Genomic DNA, 20,000 nt, shown 5'->3' on the forward strand with positions numbered 1-20,000 from the left:
TAAATCTTTGAAATAGTTCTTTTAAGTTAAGAATTAGAGATCTTTAAAATGACATCTTTTATGGATTTAAGTCTCAATTATTTAGTTTATTTTGTATATAATGATAAGTAGTTTAAAATTGATTCAAAACTCAAATTTGTGACGAGCAGATAAATGTATAAGACAAAAAAAATCACAAAAACACAATATTCGATCTCGTAATATTTGAATTATGGACCATTACACTGCCCGAGTTTTGGTGATTCCCACATCAATAAACAAATTGATTATTAAATCCTATCTTATTTATATTTACATATTATATCATATTATTCCGTAAAATAAGTCACTTTTTTATTGTAATTATATCTTTATTTTTTAAAAATATTTATAAAGATGTCATATATTTTTATTTTAATTTTTCAATTTTAATGAAGGTAAAATACAAAAAGCTAAAAGTTTTATCTACTTTCATAATATAATCATAGGATCTCAATGGAGCTATAGCCTCAATTATGGATTTGTCTTTGATCCATTGATACAAGGGAGTATGTGGGAACCCTAGACCATTTGTCACGGTTCATAGATCCGTGACTAGTTCAGTCCGTATGGATTGTCGAGCCAGTCCATATGTAAGGGTCCAATAACTATCGCCTTGGTAACCAAGCAAAGTATTTTAGAGCAGTCAGAATACTTTCCAAAAACAAAAATTTTCCTTGTTGATTACTTGTTCATCAATGAGGCATATTTTTAGGACTTTATTTTTCTTATATTTCAAGAAAGTTTAGGTTAAATACTTCCGTATTTTACTTTAAACTGTTATAAATAGCACATTTAGGACTCATTATAAGACAATCAAATCAAGCAATTTATTTTGTGTTTAAATCTTATGTACTTTCTTTTTCTCTCACTAGAGTAATAATACTTATTTATTATCTCCAATCTCTTTCTTTATATTTATTTATTTTATATTTCCACGCTATTCCTCAAAGAATCTCGTTTATGCTTACTTTGTCTTACAAACACGAGTCTATAACACCACACGAAACTTTATTAAAGTTCAAAGCTCGTGACACCATTACTCATGCCAGGCTTTGGTGATCCCATATAAAAAAAAGCTTGATTATAAAAATAATATTTTATTCATATTTATATATTATATCATATTATTTTACAAAATAAATCACTTTTTATTCTAATTACATCTTTATTCTTTCAAATAATTATAACATGTAATATAAATGTTATTTTTTTTTCAATGGGGGATAATACAAAGAAGTTTAAATTTTTACTTTTTTTATCTAATTAATATTATCATAAATAATCGTAGGAGTATTAAGATCTTAATGGAGGCAAGATTCTTTTTGTGGTTTTACGTGATGTTTTGTTGAGTTAAATATTTTGATGTTAGAAATATCAATATTATTTTTTATTTTTAAAAAAAGATTTAAATTGGATTTTTAAATATATAAATATATAGAGTTATTATTGGATCAAATTTTAAAAAAATAAAAAGAACAATAATATGAAAAAATAAAAAAGAATTTTATAATATATTTAATTAACTATTCAAATGACTATATTTTCAAAATTTATCAATGCATTTAACATTGTTCTCATCGCATAAGAACTATGTCGGTCCAGTATTATTCTTGGTGCCGACTTATTATGTGCAGAATAATCAAATAATTTTATCAAAAAGAATATTGAAAAATTCAAATAAAATATATAAAAAATACAAAAACAGAATAAAACAATATGACACGTGTCGTGTGGGCCTGAAGTGTCTTTGTCCAATTAAATCTAGCAACTGCTTAGCTGAAGACAACGCAGATGACACGTCTGACGGCGGTAAAAAACGAGCCTACGTTATTTTCACCGCTAGTCAATTTTATCCTAAACAAAGTTAATCTAATCAACTAAACAAGAAGTGGTTAGAAGGCAGGGTTGGTCAAGGTTTAAGTGGTTGATCACTGGTGGGACCCTCCTTCCAAGTTGTCCTAAAACCCAGCACGTTTCCAGAATCGACCTCTCAAAACCTCTTTGATAACTCAAATAATAATATTATTTATAAAAGAATCGCATTGTTCTTTCTCACTTTAATAAAATATTGATTATTTTCTTATCATTGTTAGCTAAAAAAAAGCTGTGATTTTGATTTTAATGGTGATTCTGCTGAGTGTCGTGTATTCGTTATACCCGAGATGAAATGCCCATGTTCATTTAGCGTCTAGGCGGTCTAGAATCAAGTGGCCTTTTGTCTCTTCTTTTTGTTACATGATCAAGATATAGAGATTTGTTAGAGCTTTGAAGGAAGTGAATTTTTTTATCGAGATCTGCAGCATTTTGGGTTGCTGGGACTTCTCTTTTCTGATTCTGTCTGGGTTCTTCGTACAATTTTCCTTGGAGAACAATCTTTGGTTTGATTTTCTCAGAGCTTCATGTAAGTTTAAACTTCTTTGATTGCTTGCTTTTATTTCCATGTCTCTTTTCTGCTTTGGCTAAGAATATTGGTGAAGAGATGATTTTCTTATGTATAATTTGGTTTTTGGTCTTCTTTTGGGTTTCTTTTTCTTTTTCCTTGTAAGGTTTTTATTTTTTTTTTTCTTCTTTACCTGTCATTTTGTTGATCTTATGAAGTTGGAGACCTGAATGTTTTGGATTTGGAGCTAGCTCAACGTTTAGTTCGTTGTATTATCATGGGGGACTTTTCTATGGTTTTCTGCTCTTCTTGTATTTTATTCCTCTACAATCCGTGGCCCCAAAAGTTTTTTTGTATTTGAATAGATGGTTTCCTTTAATTTAGTTTGTCTTTGGTCTTATTTGCATAGAGAGGTTAATCTTTTGTAAATGAGGCTGTCTAATTGTACAGTCAAACGAAGATCTTAATGTATGAACTTAATGGCCATTGTCTTTCACTGTTGCATTTTCTGCACAAGACTTTTGAACTCTTGGATCTTATAATAGAAACCAATTTTGCTCATGATTTTTGTGTTTGAGCTATTATTAAGTGTTTTGCTGATCATTTACTGTTAAATATACATGTGCTTAAAGTTGTAAAATCTGTGAAGATCTTAACAAAGTTGATTGCAAGGTTAGTTGGTGCTTTGGGTGTTTGAGAGGGAGCTGTATGCTGTTTGCTTGCAGATGTAAATATGGAAAGGAAAAGGGTGATCTCTCAATACAGAGAGAGGCTAGACAAGACGCTGGCGTCTGCTGAACTGACCAATTCAGAGACACTTAAAACCCTTGTCAAGAATCAGATTTTACGACATGCACAACATGAGAAAGAGGGTTAGAATATTTCTTCCACTTTTACCGTTTATCCATTTAAGCAGCTATGATGTGTGCACTTTAAAGCCCTCTATGCACATACCTTACTAAATATAAAGGTTTTTTTTTTGGGTACATAATGTCAAACATTTTCTTCTAATTCTTTTTTTTTTTTTGGTCTACAGAATTTAGTGAAACTTTATTGGACAAAAGGGCTCAGGAAGTATCAAATTTTCTTGACATGTTAAGGAGTACTTCTATTGATGATCATCAGGTTTCAAAATCCAGTGAGACATCACATGGTGAATGGAAAGTATGCTCCATTAGCTAGATTTGTCATAGTTCTCTTATAGCAATGGCTTTAATAAGCTTATCTGAGTGGAATAAACTTTTATCTTCTAAATCATGATAATTGTTCACCAAATGTGCATAGCCAACTTTTTTTGACAGTTGAAGCATGATAATGAAGAGTTCCGTGTCATGTACCGTGAAGGACCTCACGGCACTCCCTTTCATACATTACTCGTTGAAGGCTATGTAGATGGGCCTTTGGATGTTTGTAAGTCAGCTCATACGTTAATTATTTTTTAACTTCATCCTAATCATGGGCAAAGATTATGCAATTAATTTAAGATTTTTAAATACCTGTCATGATTGTAGAAGAAACTTTTAAATGAGCTGTACATTCACTGCAGGTTTATGTATCTCTTGGGAGTCAGCCCTCTACAAGAAATGGTGAGAACTGTTTCCGTTGTTGCTCTTGGTTCCAATGTAGAATTAACGTGCTATATATTTACCAGTAAAACCGTGTAGCATGCATTCTTTCATTCATTTTTTATCTCCTCAGTTGAAGTAATATGTTGTGCTTCAATGATTCTGTGTTGTGTGTGTTCTTGTTACAAAAGAAATCTGTACACTTCAATAGTTGTTTTATTTTTGGATCTGATCCCCCACCTTGGTGCACTAGCAACATCATTACACTTGAAATGTCTCTTTTGGTTTTTAACTCTTATAATTGGCATAATCTAGAATTTCAAAAGTTTATGCTATTGTTTTAAGGCTTTGACACAGACGGATGAGGACTATACATCAAAACCATAGCTTTTTGTACTTAATTTGGCCTTCCTCCTTCATCCTGAAACAAGGATGATGTGCCCTGGCCACCCTGGCTGTGTAGGTTTATACGTACACAAACACGTGGAAGCAGTTTCATGTGTGAAACCTTGTCTACTTTCCACCTTTTCCTGGTGTTGGGTCCTTTTTTTGTTTCTGATTTTTTCCCTTCTTGTAGGGGCTGGGGGTTACTGGGTGCATAACATGCAAATTGTGTATGTTTTCAGCAATAATTTTCTTATACTTTTTCCCAGGTGGCCACAGTCTAGCTTTCCATCTTTCAAAGTAACTAGTTCCACCTGTTTGCAAAAGGTCCAAATTGGTGAACAGATATCTCTAGTGAGGTTTGTCGAGCCTAGAACTACCACAGTTTACTTAAATTTGTTTATCTGGTCCTTTTTTTTTAAACTTCTTTTAATTATATGTTGATGTCTGAAATTGTAAAATGCTTATTTGTTTTTGTATTTTCGGAAGAAAGGGTGAAGGTTGCGTGGCCACTGTCAGCTAGGGAGGCTCTAGTACACTATTTTTTCTTTGAGTACTTTCAAGATGATCTGATTGTCATTCTTGTGAACACGGTAGTCACTTGAAATAGTTAAATATGATTTCATCTCCTTTGCAATTTGCTTTCTACCAATATATCTGAAAATTTGTCTATCTATTTCTGTATTTGCTTTTAGATCTCAGATGTGAGCAGCATTGATAAAGCAACTCATGGATTTACTAATGAAGGGATCCCTGAAGCTAAGGATGTTGTAAGGATTGACTTAGTGGGGGGCTTTGCTTTGCAGAAGGTGACAAATGAAAGAAGCTACTTTAGGTGAGTTGTGATATTTTGAGTTGTCATATGAAAATAGGACAATAGATGTTGCTGTATGCTGTATTCTTTTCAAGGAGAAAAAGAGTCAAGGAATTTAGGTCCTAGGTACAAGCACTCCAGGACTTTTACCCGCAAGGATAGCAGACAACTTCAATTTTTATAACTCTGCCACTTGCTGTTATCTAAAATGTAACACAGCTTGTGCATTTGAGGAGCTTCTTTTTCAAATTTACCAAAATTTGACTAGCTAGATTAAATGGAGATCTTCAAACAATTTGGATTTGGCATTGGCTAAATATTGCTCTTCTGATGATTCCAGTTAATTGGAGATTTGATTAGGGAGAACTTGAATTAGGGACAAGTGGCTCTGCAAGGGCAATCGATGTAACTGTATTTCATTACCAGTTTTTGTCGAGCTTTGTCATATGGCTACAATCTTATAGAGTTGGGGATTTATTTCAAACAGCTGTACCACTTTTCGTATAGTTTGTCTTATGTGGCATTAAGTTGCAAAAAGGCATTACACAGTATTTTCTTTCTGACACATGAAGTCAGTTGGGAAAATTAGGAGGCAAGAAAGGGAGAAAGAAACTGTCTGTAGATACAATAAGGACAATAGTGATTATGGTTATACAAACTGTGTGCATTGAACCTTTTAAAAGTTATATTCCTTTCTTACTCTTCTTTTCTCCTCGAAAAGCTTAAAATGTTGTTAATTTCGTAGGACAATAGCAAATATGGATATGAAGCTGGATTTCGTCCCTCCATCACTTATAAATTTTATCTCAAGGCAGCTCGTTGGAAATGGTTTCAGACTCTATCAAAAGGTCACACTTTTTCTGACAGGATATCTTTCCCATAACTATCCAGTTTAAGACTTTTTTATAATATATATATTCTACCAAAAAAGGTAACTCATTTGGCTTGTCAAAGTATGCAATGAAATGACGGGTACAGATGGATCCCAGTTCCAACTGATTATTCATCTTAAAAGCTTCCATTGCTGAGGGCTTTTGCATGGGGAACGTTACTTTATGGTGCAGATTATAACTATCTTGCCAATTATCCTCTCACGTCTTCCAGTTTACAATGCTTACAGACTGTGGCTTCTGTGTCTAATTATGATGAAGATTACTGCAAGGCCTTGGGGGAACCTCTGTATACTCTAATACATGAAGCTCTTTACTCCAGTAATGCATCAGGTGAGGTTCTGGAAGGAGAAGAGCGCAAAAGTGAAGCCCACCTTGTGCCTAATGAATATTTAATTGAAGGCATACAAGATGACACACATGATATAAAACGGAAGGTTCATGTTAATGACCATGCTGGTGAAACGCCACTGGGGAAAGCACAAGATACAAAGAGAAAAGCTTTTGGTGAAATTGAAGAAGAAGAAAGTGAAGAAAGTACATGCCTAGAGGAAGGTGTTGAGGCTGTAAATCAACCTTCAACCTATGAATTTGCAGATACAAATGGTGTAAATGCTAAAAAAAGGATTTATATTCGTCCAGAGGTGGAAGAAGCTCTAGGAACACTGGAGAAGGCCATTTCAATAGTACGGCAATATGGATTTAATGCCCAAAGCAGGTCTTCTAGTTTCTCTGATGAAGAACCTCCAACTTTGGAAGAGGGTGCTGTAGAGGACTTGGCTTATGCTGCAGATGGCAAAGTTTGTTTAAAAGTGCAGGTTGGTGTTGAAGCCGCCTCCATAAAGGTTGCGGAGAGGACTTTGCATGACTCCAGGAACAGCAGTGACATCAATAACACAAGGTAACCGTGTTAAGATACTTTCATATATTTTTTTATACCTACGAGTGTATGCCTGAAGTCTAAATCCTATATCATATCCTTATTTAATCAAGTTGAGGGGACTGGGGAGAGTGGGGATGTTATTTTCAACACAAAAATGGTAGGGAATAAAGTCCCCCTCTCTTCCTTTTGCATTTCCCATCCTTCCCCTCTTTTTATGTCAAATAAATTACACTTGCAAATAGCATCCTCCAAGAGTTTACCAGTTAATCTGGGGGTGTACTGCAGGTCTGCAGGATCAAATTCATTTTCGAGGGAAGTTAACCATAATAAAGTAGCACCAGCAACACCTCAGCAAAATGTATCAATACCAGTTGTGACTAACCAGGTTGCTTTGAATTCCATCAAGGCGAATGGATTCCATGAAAATGGTGTACATGATGTGAAAAAGTCGACCAACTGGAGAAAGCATAGGTTCTGTTGCTTTGGCTTCCATTCAGGGTAGCGGATGCCTCAACTAGGAAGATACCTGGATTGCTGAAGAAGTTGAGACTTGTGAACCCCTCAGCATGAAGACTTGAGAGTGGAAATTTAACATCTTATACCAAAATTACCCCTCTTTTTCTGTAACTTTAATTATTTATGTGTAATTTTTATTCTCTTAAGAAGAGTGTACTCATGACCTCTTTCTTTTTCTTAGGAAGTGATGTATAAATGCATAATGCATTGCCCCATTATTGGTTATAGTTGTAATCCGAAACACTAATAATAAGTTGAAACTACACAATTTCTTGGTTTATTCTATTCATATTATCACAATTCTTTTATATCTATATTTATAATCTGTCTGTAGATGTTAGCCAAATAAAATTTTTAATTTGAGAAAATAATATATTTATTCATTAATTTTTAAAATTTTTATTTTAAATATTTATAAGATTTATTTAATTTTTAAATAAGAATTTCTAATTGCATTAAATGAGTTTCGTTAAAATTAGGATAAAATACTCTCATTTTATAACTTTTAGATATAATTTTATATGGATTTGTTAGTATTAGAAATGAGCAGATAGTTTCAAAAGTGTGAATATCATTAAAAAAAATATGAAAATAATAAAATACTTTTTCTTCTTTATTGATTTTAAAAATTACTCAAAGATTAACAATGGGTGCTCTCTTGATTTTTTTAAAATTATATAATAATAATTTTTAAAATTAATAAAAAATAAAATTATATTTTCAAAATTATCACATCATCAAATTAATGAAAACACTAACAGTTGATTAATGATTAAATTTATATATCTAACGAAAGTTATTTTTTTGAATGGAGTGTCTATTTTGAAAACTAATAGACAAATTTTGATTAAAATTTAGAAGTGGACATTTTACCCTTAAAATTATTATTTTTTAAATTTTAATAATATTAAATAATTTATAATTTAATATTACAAATATTGCTAATTATTAATATTTCAAATTTCATAATTTAGAAACATTTGTATTTACTAGTATATTTGTTGTCATGCTTTTGTACGCCAATCTTTATTTGTTTATTTATTTTGAATAATAATTATATATAAATTCAAATAGTTCTAAATGTAAAGTTAAATGTTTTGTTTCATTAAATAATGTTTTATGATCTAAAATTACTATTTATTTACTTTACACTAAACAAATATTTATTTTTATTTTTTATTTTTGTTTCTGGAACTTAAAATAGTAGTCGTATTAAAAAAAAAAAAGACAAAGGGCGCCTTAACAGAGAGCTTCTAGCCCTGTACGTTCTGTAGAGAAAGAGAGGAAAAAATGTATAAGACGAAGAAGCTATGGACTCCTCTTTCCACCGTTGTACGCAGGGCTCTTCCAACGACATGTCATTTAACTCCTTACTCTCCAAATTCACAAATTCGATCTTCATCCTCTCGCCTGGAAACTTCTTCTAGGGTTTCTCTTTCCCTACACTACGGCCATGACTTTCTCGGAAATTTAAAATTTTCCGCGAAAAGTTTCTGCTCGCAATCCGCCGCGAAAGTCGATGCTACCACGAAAAGGTGCTGGAACTGTGACGCCGTCGCCGCTGGAATGGCGCCGTTCTTGTACTGTGATTCCTGCCGTAGCATTCAGCCCGTTGATTTCTCCGTCGATTACTTCCAGATTTTTGGACTGTAAGTTTTTTTTCCGCTAATTTCAATTTCTTTTAAAAACTTCTTTCCTTGCGTGTTTTTATTCCGTGTGTAGCTATTTAACAGGGAAAAGAAGTATGAAATTGAAGTTGATGGTTTGGAAGGGAAGTATAAAGATTGGCAGAAAAAATTGCATCCTGACCTTGTTCATTCAAAATCCGAGGTTTGTTTCAAGTTTGCCTTAATACCAAATAAACAAATAAATGACTCAGATAGTTTGGTTTTGAATTTGAATTTATTTTTTGGTTATAATTAGTTTGTGTATTTTTTAGAAAGAGAGAGAATATGCTGCAGAACAATCTGCTCGTGTTATTGATGCATACCGCACACTTAGCAAGCCATTTGCTAGGGCAATATACATTGTAAGTGTTCGTTTAAAGATAAGTGATGCGCGGTTATGCGGTTTCTGAAGTTCTATAAGCATTTATAATCCTGTTTTTTGTATTTACTTGAAGTGACTATATTGTATAGAGAATATACTCAAGATGATTTAGAGTAAGTAGTATTTGTGGTCTTGAGTATCTATGTTTTTAACTTTAATTGGTGGGTTGGTTATGGTATAAATGGCATTTGGTTCATGAGCTGATTGAGTTGGATTATCTGTGTGATAGTGCTAAAAGAAAGTAGATTCTCTTCATGGTGCTTTCCATCAAACTCTGTTCTTTTATATTGTCTTTATTATGCTTTTCTCTGCATTCGAATTCTTTGTGAACTAGAAATTTGCTGTTTTCATTAACAGTTGAGGCTTGAAGGAGTACTTGTTGATGAAGAACAGACGGTTTCAGATCCGGAGTTGCTTACTGAGGTAATTGATACATCTGAAAGTCTATTCTTTCATTCTTAGATGTTTAGCTTTCCTTTGTGGTTTTTGTTCTGAAATATATTTCTAAATTTCTATTTTATGCAGATTATGGAAATTAGGGAAGCTGTAGAAGAGGCTATGGATTCACAAGCTCTAAATCAGATCCAATCTCAGGTATGATAAGAGTTCTCAAGCTTCATGCCTGCATTGTTAGAATAAAGTTGTTACGTCATCATGAGAGGATTACAATGTTTCTCTCTTCTCTATCACTTGGATCATTCATTTTCAAGCAGGTATGACTGCAGTTACCTAAATGGCAACTATTCATAGCCTGTATGTTTGTAATGTTTATAGACTGCTAGAGGAAGAGTGGAAGACAATGGCTAGTTTCAACAATTTTGAAAATTACTCAGTGCATTATGTAGGTTTCCTGCATAGGACTGCTGGCTAAAACTGCCTCAACCCATGCTCCTGTTGCTTAAATTCTACAAGCTTTGGTGTTCTTTTCCAATTTGAGTGCTACTTACACATATCGAAATATTTAATCCAGCCTTTGTATTTTTTTTTTCGTGTAGGTAAAAAAAACCCCTTGGTGGGTACTTCAATTACTTAAATTCTATGAGTAAAGCTTGCTGTTTGGATGTTTGCTGTCCCAATTCAAGTGCTACTTCAATGGAATTTATATACGAAAACAGTTTTTGCCAAACTTGTGTTTCATTTTTTTGTTTTGGTATTTTGCAGATGAAGGAGAAATTGGAAGGATCGTCTAGCTCCTTTGCAAATGCATACCGAAGCAGGAATTTTGATGAAGCTGTGACTTGTATCCAGAAAATGACGTACTACCAGCGTGCAAATGAAGAAATTTTGAAGAAGCTTTAACATAGGTACTGGATGTCTTTTTACAGTTTTAGTAATTTACTATATGCTGGGTTTTTTGTCTAGGTCAAACGTTATGTTATTTCTACTTATTTTTGTGGATATATTTTTTTAAAAAAATTTGGTTCTGGGACGAAACATCTCTTTGATGTTTTGGATCTGATCTTTCCATACTAAACCACCAATTCTTTAGGTGATTATGAGATTGGCAACAACTGAGTTATCCCATTGGTTATGAATCTGATATATGGTTGGAAATTATGGGTCTGATCTTAATTAGTAAAGCACATAGTCTTAACTTATTTTGAGAACGCTCCTAAGTCTTTTGATATTAATTTCAGGCTCTTGCTGCTTTAGCAATGTTGCTATGGAGTTGACAACCTTATATCTCAAGGAGATGATAACTTAACAATGAGTGTGAGTAGTTCTTTTTTTTAGTAGAGAACTTTGAATGTCGTTATCTGCTCCGCCTCAGGTTCTGTCTTGTGTTTGTTAGTTGATATGCATCACTGTACTAGTCACAAAATATCCCATTGGCACACTTGGGCATTAGCTACATGATCTCATTATGATTTAAGTTTACAGATTCAATTATTAATCCTTTGGCATCTATTATTTACTTGCCTGAAGTCGATTGCTTATGGCCACATCTTGATTGCTAGTTTAGTTTAAATCAGTGTTATAAGTTACCATTTAGAATCAGTTCTTAGACAAGCAAATTGCCGAATCTATCGTCATTATGATAATTGCCAATGGACAGTCATTCATAAGTTTTTGTCTTGTTTTCAACAGTTCAGTTTGGTGATTGATCCTTTATGTTTAATGTTTGATGGACCTCTTTCATTTTTCAGGTAAAATTTGGTTGAAGACTCCTTGGTTCCATGGAAGTTAAACATGCATGAAGAGATCTAAAATATGAAGGCCAAAACCTTGGATTGGATGGTAAATTGCTGTACCTTTTTGTTCTTTTCATAGTCATTTGTTGACAGCTGAACTTGCTGGTTACGGCTGTTGAATTCGATCAATGTTGGGAGATCAAATTTCAAGCACTATCAAGTGCTTGTTACAATAAGTGGAAATAGTTACTTGAATTGCTAAATTCATAATAATAATGATAATAATTTATTAGCAAGGATAATAGTTTTATAGCTTGCGTTCACTTTTTAGAGCAGATTTTCGTTGTAATACAATTTGAGCTAAATCATGCCTACCTTGTCGGTTTAGTCCAAAAAAAACTGTTTGGAAATTGACAGTGCTCGGAAGGATCCCTGAGTTTGGCATTTCGGATAAAAGCTGCATGGCTTCTTCAGATCTACCTATTCTACAAAGACAGCTAATGAACATCGAGTAAGTCTTAAAATCAGGCTTGGGTTCCTTCAGCCTCATATGATGGAAGACATTCCAAGCATCGACAACCTTCCCCATGTTCATGTAGCCACGAATCATTGCAGAATAAGTAACAATGGTTGGCTGACAACCTTCCTTCTTCATCTTGGCGAAAATCCCCAAAGCTCTTTCCATCTGCCTCTCCTTGAAGAAATGGACTATCAAGGATGTATAAACATGGACAGTTGGGTATATGCCAGCCTGCTTCATGGAATCCACCTTGGCCAATGCTTGTTCGAATCGACCCTTTCGTAGTAATCCATGGACAAGGCTTCCGTAAACATACAGATCCAATGTGGCTTGCTCTGTCCCAACGTTATCTAACATTTCTAAAGCTTCTTCCAGTCTCCCTGCTCGAGAAAGTGCCCTAATATACAGGGAATACCTTAGTGGAACTGTGAATCCAACCTTGCTGAGAGAATCTGTGCAGCTTCTAGCTTCCAGGAGCTTGCCAACTTCACATAGACAACCAAGATATGTTTCAAGTAACTCCTTGTCAGGGTTATGTCCAGCATGGATCATTTCCTGGAATATTTTGATGGCTTCATCTACCTTCCTACCTTTTTTTCCGCAAAGAGATATGATCAAATACTTGTAGGTACTTGCAGTTGGATTAAATCTCTCGGTTTTCATTTCAGCAAAAGTCCTCAAAGCAATTTCTGTCATACCTGTTCGACCATATTGCAGTATCATGATTGCCCATGTATTTGGTGTTGTTAGACAACCTCTCCTCTTCATTTCATAGAAGAGCCTTCTCATGTTTATGAAATCTTTCCCACATCCCGAGATTTTGATAGCCATGTTGTACGTTTCTGTAGTGTGCCAATAACCAACTTGCTTTCCAACCCATGAAAAGAAATTAAGTGCACTTCTACCATACAAAGTGCTCCTTCTCAATATTTCCACAACAAGCTCTGGTGTAAACTGAATGTTGCATCTCTCCAGAGCTTCTTCAGCGATGCACCACTCGTTTGAGGACGATAATATTCTACAAACTTCTTCCAAGTCATGCACATTATAAGCCTTTGAAAGGGGTTGTACCAGGTGATAATCTGTCGTCCTCTCTGGCTCTGAAAGGTTATGCTCCAACACCTTGAGGGGCTCCTGTTCCTTCAAGGCATTATTACTGAATACCTCACCCTTTTGTGATTGGAGTTTACACTTTCTTTGCATCTGCTTTACTTTTTCAACATTATCCGTCTCTCCCTTTCTCTCCATGCAAGATATAACCCAATGAAATATCTCATCTCGAATGACTATCTTTGCCTCCTGCATTTTGCTCAAAACCCTAAAAATTCCATCTGTCCTTGCAATTTTACAAAGCTCCTTAATGAATATTGAATATGCTGTCCAAGTGGGTCTGATGCTTCTGTCCTCCATACTTTTGAACACTTCCCATGCTTCAGATATATGCTTTTGGCGAACATGACCTGCAACCATGGCCATGATTGCAACACTATCAGGCTCAACCCCTTTCTGTAGCATCTCATTGTATAAGTCACAGCCTTTCTGATACTTATTCAATCTGAAGAGGTGTTGCATTAGTTCTGTATAAGCAGAAGCTGTTGGTAAGTACCCAGATTCCTGCATGCTTTTGAAAAGATCAAGTGCTTTAGAAAGATCTTTTCTTCTCAAGTACCCATTGATGATGATCTCATAAACCTTCTGACTGACCAGTTGCCTTCTCTTCATAATATCAACAATTTCCAAAGCATCAGCAATCCTATCAGCCCTGCACAATCCTTTGACCAGAGTCTCAAAATACTGGGGATCCAAAGACAAATCTTTTTCCTTAAGGTCACGAATCAGTTCTAAAGCTTCCCTTATTCTTCCAGATATACAGAAACTCTTGAGTACATAACCATAAACTTCCTGTTCTGGAACCTGAGAGACCCTCATCATGTTATCAGCAACCAAGTGAACGGCAGCATTATTTCCTGATTTCGCTAGACAATTCAGTAACATCTTGTACAAATTCAAATCAAGGCTCATTTCCTTCTCAACCATCTCCTTGTAAAACTCAAATGCAATGTCACATTTTTCAGCATTGCAAAGTGCACGTATCATCATTCTGTAAGCTGCTGCATCAGGTTCACAACCACATCTCCTCATGTTCTCAAAGACTTCTAGCGCTTTGCCAATCAACTTTGACTTCCCATATTGCGAGATAAGAATTGTACAAGTCTTGATATCTTTCTCACAAGATTTCTCCTTCATTTCCTCCAGTAGCCGCTCAACCAGCCCATATTCTTTAGCCTCCCCAGCTATATACAACATGGTATTGAAAGTCCCAGTTGTATGACGAAATCCTTCTCTAAGCTTCACCCAGCTGAAGAATCTAAAAGCTAAATGAGGCACCTTAAAGCACCTTTTCAACACTTTCTCAACAATCTCTGGTTCAAATGAAAACCCTGATTTTTCTAACTGATTCTCCATGGAAACCAAGGCATTTTCAGCTCTAACTATCTTAGTTATCTTATGAACCACTGGACTCACATCAAATTCAACAGAGTTTCCCATCTGGGTATCATCCAAAACCGTTACATTCTCCTCTTTTTCCACCAATTTACTCTTCTCCTGGGAATTTTGACAAACAGCTGACCTTCTAGACAATGATTCTTCCATAAACTGAAGCTCCCTGCAATTGCTTTTATTGGATATTGAAAACCCAGATGGGATGTCATCTGAGTTTAGGTTAACAGCTCCTAAAACCTCAGTTATTTCATGGAAAAGTGAGGGGATGCTACATGTTTCAGCTTGGTTCTTCAAGTTGGTTTGTGGGGGTTTCTTTGTTTGTTGAGGTTTGGGGAGTGTTGAAAGATGAAGAGGCTCAAGTCTTGCGAAGTATAAGCGAGAAAGGTCGGTCCTTGATTCCGTACGAAAGGGCTGGAATCTGATTACGTTCCTCATTTTGGAGCATGTCTCTCCTCTACTTTTTTGTGTGTATTGGAGCCTAAATCAAACTCATTCAGGCTTCAAAAAAGCTGCGAACTTTACTGTGGGTCAGTTTCTTCTGACACGTTGGACAGTCCGTGAATAGAAGCTTCTAAAGTTGGAAAAGAAAAAGAATGGAAGTTTCTAAGCGTTCATTTTGTACTTTCAATGTATATTTTTGGTTTGGGATAATTTTTTTAAATCTATACATCAGACATATCCTATGCCTAACATAATTACTTCCAATTTAAAAACTTAATTAAATTGTCCATTGTTCAAATCAAATAGAACTAATATCAAAATTAAGATTAAAATATTGTAATTTTTTTGATTCTCTATTTAAAACTTGACGAAAGCACAAGTGCACATAAATTACAAATTACTTGATTTATTCACATTCGATATAGTGTACAATAAAATCAATTAAACCCTTAATAATCAATTAAAAACATCATTATATTATATAAAATATGTTTTTTAATCTTTAGTTCATAACATTATCTATTCTCTGTTTAATATTTTCTATTTCATATTATTTATTTTGATAGCTTATCCATTTCATATTTATGCAATATTTATACCATTACATAGGTAAAATAAAAATAAAATAAAATATCTTTTTGATCGATATACAATTTTAATGAGAAAAAAAGATGACAATTCTTATAAAATAAAGACATAATATTTAAAAAACTCCAAAACAATTTAAAAAAATTTTAAAAAGTTTTTATTCTTTTTATTAAGTTTAATCAAATTTTTATATTTTTATTTTAAGTCAAATATATCCTACTAACTAACAATTAATTAACTGCCCTTAATAAAAAATCATTTATAATTTTTTATGTCATGCGTCATTAAGGTAAAAAATAAAAATGTCACATGATCATATTATTTGTCATGTTATCGTCAATTATGAAATGTGGATTTACCAAATTAGCACTACGTGACATAAAATGATAAGTTACGTTTTGACTTCCAATAGTTAATTATAAGATTTTAATTAAACATAGTTGAAAAATGAGCAATAGATAAGTAAAAATTTATTTAAAAGTTTTAAAATAATTTATTTTTTTAAAATATTATACTTAAAACAAAAGTTAAAAATGGAAAATACATTTGTCAATAGTTGGCCCAATGCCAAAAAGAGTAAAACGTCAATCGTTCGGGGTTATATCCTTTGGGCTACAGGCGGCCCACGATTTTCCCCAAAAGCGACCCATTATCCGGAAGCCTAAGGATGTTTCGAGTATAATGCCAGGTGTCAAGTGACAGAGAAACGACTGCCCAAACAAGTCACAATCACCTAAGGCTCACAGAACCACAAAGAAGAAGAATGGGTTGGGTGTGGAAAGACGAACCGAACGACGCCTTGGAATCAACCGCTCGCGACGGCGATCGGTGCTCCACCAGGAAGGTGGTGCGGTCGCAGTGCAAGACCGAAGAAGTCGAGCCCGGAAAATTCGTCCGAAAGTGCGAGAAAACCGAAGAAGTTCTCAAAGAATGCGTTGGAAGGTAAATTCTAAATTCGAGAACAAACATCTAAACTAGTTAATTCTGATAATTAATTTATAAAAGCCTTATCGGAATATAACTGAGTGAAAATCGTAATTCGCTGCAAAGTGTGTTGCTTTTAGTTAGGAAGGCTTGTATTCGACTAAATGGTCGGCTTCGAAAGAATTGAATTCTGTGAACTTGTTATGTAGAAATAACAGAACTGCAGGTGTATTTAAAAGTTCAATTTTCATTTCCGTTTCATCGTAATTTTGTTGGCCGAGAGAAAGAGAAGGTATTGTTTATCGGTTATGATTATGACATTTCTTTACGGGGTATGTTTTTCGTGAGATCAGTTATTGTTCTTTTGAAGTCGTGAAACTTTGTAAAATTTGTGCTTGTTGCCAGTTTTTTATACTCGCTGCTTTGCTTGTTTCATGGTTGGTGTTCCAAATCTTGAGTGAAGATTGTGAAAATGTTAGACTGCTTAATCAGGACTGGCTAACTTTTGTCTAACAAATGCAAACATGAATCATCCAATGATTTTCTTTGGTAGACTGTAAGTGGTTTTGCTCTCATTCCAGATTTTTCATCCAGGGAAGAGATGAAAAAAGCAGGCAGCAGTAGAAAAGGATGAATTTGGGAAGTGTACAACATGTCGATAAGATCTAAAGGAAAGATAAAGATGGTTGGACTATCATGTTTAGTAACAATTATTAGGTGGAGGGAGGGAGGGGCATGCGGAGGATTTGTTGAGATATTGTTATGTCAAGCTACCCAAGCTGGTTTTAGTTCAGTAGAAAATGGAATAAAATTGAAAATAATGTAATTGATACATGCATAAATGTGTGTATCCACCAAACTGTTGATGCTTCGAGATGATGGACTACAAATATCTGATTCTTTTATCTTTTCATTTAACTTATCATATTATGATCATAGCTGCTAGTATTCATGTATGCACTATGTTTTTTTCTTTCCAGTCTCATTCTTGTACAATTTGTTTAGTTTAGGCAAAGATTTGACAAGAGGTCAGTAGTCTAAATGAATGATGACAATTTATTATTCTTTGTGGAGACTGCCGCTAAACTTTGGTAGAAATGGCTAATATCTGTTTTTTTTTTCTTGTACAAATGGTTAATATCCTTTAGAGATGGTCTATTCTGTCATTTAAGTCTGGAATTGGATACAGGAAGTCATAATGTTCACTGCACCTTTTTCATTTCCACTTTAGCTTGATCACTATATGTGATTTATCACTACATGTTTCTGTATGTTTAAATTAGGCCCGTTGAGGTGCTGCAATCCAACAAAGAGTACACTGAGGATGATGTCACAGAGCAAGTGCTAAGAGGGAATTTCCTGTCGGGATCACAACATGTGGAAGGTTCATTTGATTTTCCTGGTCTACGTAGTGACATGGAGGAAATTGAACGTCGCTTTTTTGGTGGGTTTAACCGTTTCTTTGATGCTGCTGAGGAGGTGAAAAATAGTTTCCTTGATGCCTTTGGAGATTTTTATGGCAGTGGATCTTCAGGGCCACCATCTATAAGGAAAGGAATACCCATTGAAAGCCATCCTCAGAAGGAAGCCTCTCCTAAACCTGCTGATTCTGGGCATCTTGATTTGTCTGGTTTAGCCAAAGATGTTTGAAGTTTGTCAAGGAGCCAGCCTCCTTTTTTTTTTATATTTTAGAATGTAATGTAGAGAATCTTAATACCTATCAGAATGGAATGTTAGCTTTTTAGTACCTGGTGACAAGTATTTTTGTTCCTGGGACTTACTGCCCATTTCTTACTTGGTGCATTTTAGATTAATGGTAAGTTTTTTGGTGTTAAACAACAATTGATTCATCTCCAGGCTCTGAAATCAGAAGATTTTACTATGTTTTTGTTTAGTTTATCCGTGAAGTTTTCTATTGTTCCAGAACCTATAAAATGGCTTTTGGGTTTTGCTGTTACCATGTGTTGTATGTGATTGTTTGAGAGGATTGTTGAAATTGTAGTGTATGATGGCAATTAGATGTTTTAGAACGGACTATATTGGTGTTGTAGTTATAATGTATATTGGTGTTGTAGTTATAATGTAAGTGAAAACAGAGAATGAAACAAAATTCTCTTATATCACTATTGGAATTACTAGGTGTTAATTATATACAAAAAAAATCTATTTAAACTAGGTCTTGGAATATGATAAATTACTAGAAATTAGGAAACAAGAAATCAAGAAATAATCTAGCAAAAGGAGGAAAATAGAAAAAGGAAATAATATCCCTAAACTAATGCTTACAAATTTGGAATATAATCAATAAAATAAAATGATGCGTTGTCAACATTCCCCGTCAAGTTGGTGAAGAGATGTTGGTCATTCCCAGTTTATCTACTAGCATTTCAAAACTTGATCTAGGTAGCCTTTTTGCTAGAAACATAAGCTATTTGTTGTTTGGTAAGCACATAGGTCATGCAAATTACCCATATTCTATTTTTGCTTTGATAAAATGTCGATCTATCTCCACATGCTTTGTTCAGTCATGATGAACCAGATTATGTGCAGTATTTATTGCGGCTTTATTGTCACAATATAGCTTCATAGGTCCCATACTAAACACTTTCAGTTCTTCCATTAGCCTCTTTAACTAAATCAGCTCACAGGTTCCTTGTGCAAGGGCTCTAAGTTCTACTTTTGCACTACTACAAGCTACAACTGGTTGCTTCTTGCTTCTCCAAGTAACTAGGTTCCCCCAAACCTTTGTACAATAACCAAATGTGGACCTCTTATCCTCAACTGAACTTGCCCAATCTACATCAGTAAATGCCTCCACACTTCTCAGCTCATTTTTCTTGAAGAACAAGCCTTTATCGAGTGTAGATTTTAGATACTGCAAGATTCAGTTGACTACCTCAAGATGTTCTTCACTCGGAGAATGCATATACTGGCTCACTACACTTACAACAAATGCAATATCTAGTCTTGTGTAAGATAAGTAAATCAATCTTCCCACTAGACGTTGATATCTTCCCTTATCTACTGGAATTCCACTCCTTGTTCTTCCAAGCTTCATGTTCATAACTATGGGTGTTGCAGCTAGCTTGCAACCAAGCATCCCTATGTCTTTCAAAAGATCTAATGTATATTTCCTTTGAGAGATAATAATACCTTTCTTCTTGCCACTTCCATCCCTAAGAAATATCTTAGTTGCCCAAGGTCTTTGATTTCAAATTCACTTTTAAGAGTTTTCTTAAGCCTTTCCATTTCTTCTATATCATTTTCGGTTAAAATAATATCATCCACATGCACAATCAAAATAGTTTTCTTTCCATCTTGTGAATGCTTGAAAAAAAGAGTATGATCAGTTTGTCCTTGCTGGTAACCATACCTTTTTATAGTCTTT

At 34.3% G+C, this 20,000-nt stretch overlaps 4 protein-coding genes across 4 annotated transcripts; 3 read left to right on the top strand and 1 right to left on the bottom strand.

Annotated features, from left to right (window-relative positions):
• Positions 1 to 2,040: 2,040 nt before the first annotated feature.
• LOC18598446 (polyketide cyclase/dehydrase/lipid transport superfamily protein) lies at positions 2,041 to 7,736 on the top strand. Its single transcript, XM_018122078.2, has 11 exons — positions 2,041 to 2,422; positions 3,127 to 3,273; positions 3,438 to 3,565; positions 3,703 to 3,811; positions 3,948 to 3,987; positions 4,620 to 4,709; positions 4,844 to 4,943; positions 5,046 to 5,185; positions 5,910 to 6,012; positions 6,285 to 6,955; positions 7,223 to 7,736. Exons 2-11 carry the CDS (start codon positions 3,135 to 3,137, stop codon positions 7,437 to 7,439), a joined length of 1,737 nt encoding a protein of 578 aa, XP_017977567.2. The 5' UTR covers positions 2,041 to 2,422; positions 3,127 to 3,134; the 3' UTR covers positions 7,440 to 7,736.
• Positions 7,737 to 8,669: 933 nt separating this feature from the next.
• On the top strand, positions 8,670 to 11,930 carry LOC18598447 (DNAJ heat shock N-terminal domain-containing protein). The gene is made up of 8 exons (XM_018122018.2): positions 8,670 to 9,102; positions 9,187 to 9,283; positions 9,393 to 9,482; positions 9,860 to 9,925; positions 10,028 to 10,096; positions 10,664 to 10,806; positions 11,140 to 11,215; positions 11,650 to 11,930. The coding sequence occupies exons 1-6, from the start codon at positions 8,744 to 8,746 to the stop codon at positions 10,799 to 10,801; spliced, it is 819 nt and encodes a 272-aa protein (XP_017977507.2). The 5' UTR covers positions 8,670 to 8,743; the 3' UTR covers positions 10,802 to 10,806; positions 11,140 to 11,215; positions 11,650 to 11,930.
• Positions 11,902 to 15,199, bottom strand: LOC18598448 (Pentatricopeptide repeat (PPR) superfamily protein). Its single transcript, XM_007027975.3, has one exon. It carries the CDS (start codon positions 15,092 to 15,094, stop codon positions 11,942 to 11,944), a length of 3,153 nt encoding a protein of 1,050 aa, XP_007028037.3. The 5' UTR covers positions 15,095 to 15,199; the 3' UTR covers positions 11,902 to 11,941.
• A 1,185-nt stretch (positions 15,200 to 16,384) lies between these two features.
• On the top strand, positions 16,385 to 18,370 carry LOC18598449 (Mal d 1-associated protein). Its single transcript, XM_007027976.3, has 2 exons — positions 16,385 to 16,630; positions 17,896 to 18,370. The coding sequence occupies exons 1-2, from the start codon at positions 16,452 to 16,454 to the stop codon at positions 18,260 to 18,262; spliced, it is 546 nt and encodes a 181-aa protein (XP_007028038.1). The 5' UTR covers positions 16,385 to 16,451; the 3' UTR covers positions 18,263 to 18,370.
• The last annotated feature ends 1,630 nt before the right edge of the window (positions 18,371 to 20,000 follow it).

Source organism: Theobroma cacao, chromosome 5 (genome assembly GCF_053813885.1).
Source record: "Theobroma cacao isolate CCN51 chromosome 5, ASM5381388v1, whole genome shotgun sequence".
Classification (NCBI taxonomy): Eukaryota; Viridiplantae; Streptophyta; class Magnoliopsida; order Malvales; family Malvaceae; genus Theobroma; species Theobroma cacao.

Coding starts and splice junctions, on each gene's coding strand:
- LOC18598446 (XM_018122078.2), top strand. CDS start 3,135: ATGGAAAGGAAAAGGGTGATCTCTCAATACAGAGAGAGGCTAGACAAG. Junction 3,566..3,702: donor CATCACATGGTGAATGGAAA/GTATGCTCCATT, acceptor TTTTTTTGACAG/TTGAAGCATGATAATGAAGA. Junction 6,013..6,284: donor GTTTCAGACTCTATCAAAAG/GTCACACTTTTT, acceptor CAATGCTTACAG/ACTGTGGCTTCTGTGTCTAA.
- LOC18598447 (XM_018122018.2), top strand. CDS start 8,744: ATGTATAAGACGAAGAAGCTATGGACTCCTCTTTCCACCGTTGTACGC. Junction 9,284..9,392: donor TTGTTCATTCAAAATCCGAG/GTTTGTTTCAAG, acceptor TGTATTTTTTAG/AAAGAGAGAGAATATGCTGC. Junction 9,926..10,027: donor ATCCGGAGTTGCTTACTGAG/GTAATTGATACA, acceptor TATTTTATGCAG/ATTATGGAAATTAGGGAAGC.
- LOC18598448 (XM_007027975.3), bottom strand. CDS start 15,094: ATGAGGAACGTAATCAGATTCCAGCCCTTTCGTACGGAATCAAGGACC.
- LOC18598449 (XM_007027976.3), top strand. CDS start 16,452: ATGGGTTGGGTGTGGAAAGACGAACCGAACGACGCCTTGGAATCAACC. Junction 16,631..17,895: donor CTCAAAGAATGCGTTGGAAG/GTAAATTCTAAA, acceptor TGTTTAAATTAG/GCCCGTTGAGGTGCTGCAAT.